Source organism: Seriola lalandi, unplaced genomic scaffold, assembly GCF_002814215.2.
Source record: "Seriola lalandi dorsalis isolate HSWRI2012SDOR001 ecotype SW California unplaced genomic scaffold, Sedor1 jcf7180002054018, whole genome shotgun sequence".
Classification (NCBI taxonomy): Eukaryota; Metazoa; Chordata; class Actinopteri; order Carangiformes; family Carangidae; genus Seriola; species Seriola lalandi.
Window position 1 is genome coordinate 9,354 of NW_019524571.1, and position 2,207 is coordinate 11,560.

General features: G+C 49.4%; 1 protein-coding gene across 1 annotated transcript in view; it reads right to left on the bottom strand.

Annotated features, from left to right (window-relative positions):
* LOC111652526 (uncharacterized) overlaps window positions 1-2,155 on the bottom strand; it is a 3,893-nt gene extending 1,738 nt beyond the window's left edge. The window contains exons 1-5 of the mRNA XM_087173057.1: window positions 1,599-2,155; window positions 949-1,178; window positions 732-865; window positions 184-412; window positions 5-111 (exon numbers count right to left, since the gene is read on the bottom strand). Coding sequence (XP_087029183.1) covers window positions 5-111; window positions 184-412; window positions 732-865; window positions 949-1,178; window positions 1,599-1,854 — 956 coding nt within the window. The 5' untranslated portion in view covers window positions 1,855-2,155. The remainder of the gene's footprint in view (window positions 1-4; window positions 112-183; window positions 413-731; window positions 866-948; window positions 1,179-1,598) is intronic.
* Window positions 2,156-2,207: the final 52 nt, after the last annotated feature.

Below are 2,207 nucleotides of genomic sequence, written 5' to 3' on the forward strand. Positions count from 1 at the left end.
GAGCTCGGCCTGGTTCCTCCGGACCACGCCTTCCTTCTTCTCCCACTTCTGCCTCTCGTGAGGGAACTGCTGAGGGAACTCCACCCTGAGGGTGTTCAGGTACTGCTCCACCTGCGACAGGTGAGGACGTGATCAGTGTCATCAGAGCGCTAACCCCTGAGATACGTGCGGCGACGTCCGTACCTCTCTGAGCCACGCCTCGATGCGAGTCATGGCGACGTCCCTCTGCTTCTCCACGGCGGCGATCTCGTCCTTTAAGGCCTGCAGCTCCACCTCCTGCGCCTCCTTCCTCACCCGCTCCATCTCCTGCCTCAGCTCCTCCAGCTCCACCTGCCACCGCCGCTGCTCCTCGCTCTGCTCCTCCGTCAGCGCCGTCAGCTTCCTCTCGCTCTCCTCCAGCTCCTTGGCCAGCCTGACAGAAGAAGAAGCGGTAAAGTATTTCTCTGTGACAGAGACCAGCTGATGTTTGCTGCTTTTATTCTCGATAACTGACTTAAACATTCAACTGAAATCTGTCAGATAATTGATTATTGAACTAGAAGAATCTCCTCCTCATTCCTGCTATGGAGGAGAGACAAGCTGTGATGCGGTTTGATCAGTACATGAACAGAAAAGACTTTTTACAGTGTAGAAATGATTCTGTGCAGGAGAGAGTTTGTAATAGAGAAAACTACGTAGGTTTAAATACGTCCTCGTTTTCTTGCTTTATTTCCTGTGTTGTTGGTTCTCACCTGTTCCTGTCGTCCTCTGCTCGGTTCTTCTCTGACGTCATCTCTTGTTTTTTGGATAAGAAGTTCTTCCTGGCGGCTTTAGAGTTGTTCAGCTGCAGTTTGACTCGCAGAGACTCCAGTTTGTCCAGAAGAGCCTGAGAACACACACTTCCTGTTACTGAGTCCTGGTTTTGACCACAGTGGCTTTATACTGTGTGACTGTGTGTGTGTGTCTCACCTGGTGCTGCTGGGTGGCCTCCTCCTTCTTCTTCAGCAGTTGTAGTTTGTGTTTCTCGTGTGCCACCTCCTCCTCGCCCTGCTTCTTCATCAGGCTGTCGTACTGCTCCGACAGGATGGTGCTGTGATCCAACATGGCCGACACCTGGCTCTCCCAGTCCGGCTCCGTGTTGACAGCCGTCTCCACTGTCGTGCTGTCGGTCTGCACAGCCTGAGCCTTCTGCTGCGGGTCTGGGACAGGAAACAACGCTGACTGAATAATTTCAAGACTCTGGTCAGGATCTTCTCCACAGGAAGCTGCTGAGGCTCATGGGTATTGTAGTATTTAAAGACGAGAACAGTGAGATCAAGACTGATCACAGTCAAATACTGACTGTGATCAGTGAGGTTACTGGTGTTTAACTGTAGAGAGACATTAGTTAGACACGAGTGTTCAGCTGCAACAATCAGTTGATTAGTAAATTGACAGGAAATAAAACAGCAATTATCTTAATAATCAGTTAATAACAACAAAAAACAAATTAACAAACAAAAACAAAACATTAGAAGCTTCATGAAGGAGGATTGTTGTTTTGGACTTGTTTTAGCTAGGTGTTCCTAATAAACTGACACCTGAATACACTTGGCCACTAAAGCTGATTGTGATTTTACCTTCAACTTTCATCTTAGCTAGCTCCAGCTCCAGCTCCTCCTCCAGCAGCCCCTCGAACTCATCCTGCTGCTTCTTCTTCTCCTCCTGCTGCTCCTCCACCTGCTCCTCCTCCTCCTCCACCTGCTCCACCTGCTCCTCCTCCTCCTCCACCTGCTCCTCCTCCTCCTCCTCCTCCTCCTCCATCACCTCCTCCTGTGTGAGATGTTGGAGGTCTTCTGCTGGAGCCATGCTCACAGTTTCCCCGCTAACCTCCATGCTAACAGAACTTCAGAAACGAAACTTAAAGTTAAATCATGCTCGGCTCTGAGCGTGTTAGCTTAGCAGCGTGTTAGCTTAGCAGCGTGTTAGCTTAGCAGCTGGTTAGCAACAACATACGTCACTCTCTCAGCACTGAAACGATATTCAAAATTTAAAAAAATGAGCTTCTTTAGCTGCTGTTAAAGTAAACGGTTCACAGCTGCCGCCAGCGGTTTGCTAACAACACGGAAGTGATGGCGTGTCGCCGAATATGCTCCGACAGAAACGTTTCCTCTGTCCGGGCTCCACAGTCGGTCCGCCTCAAAGATCGTCTATGGTCAGATTTTTCAGAAATATTTATTGAACATTGC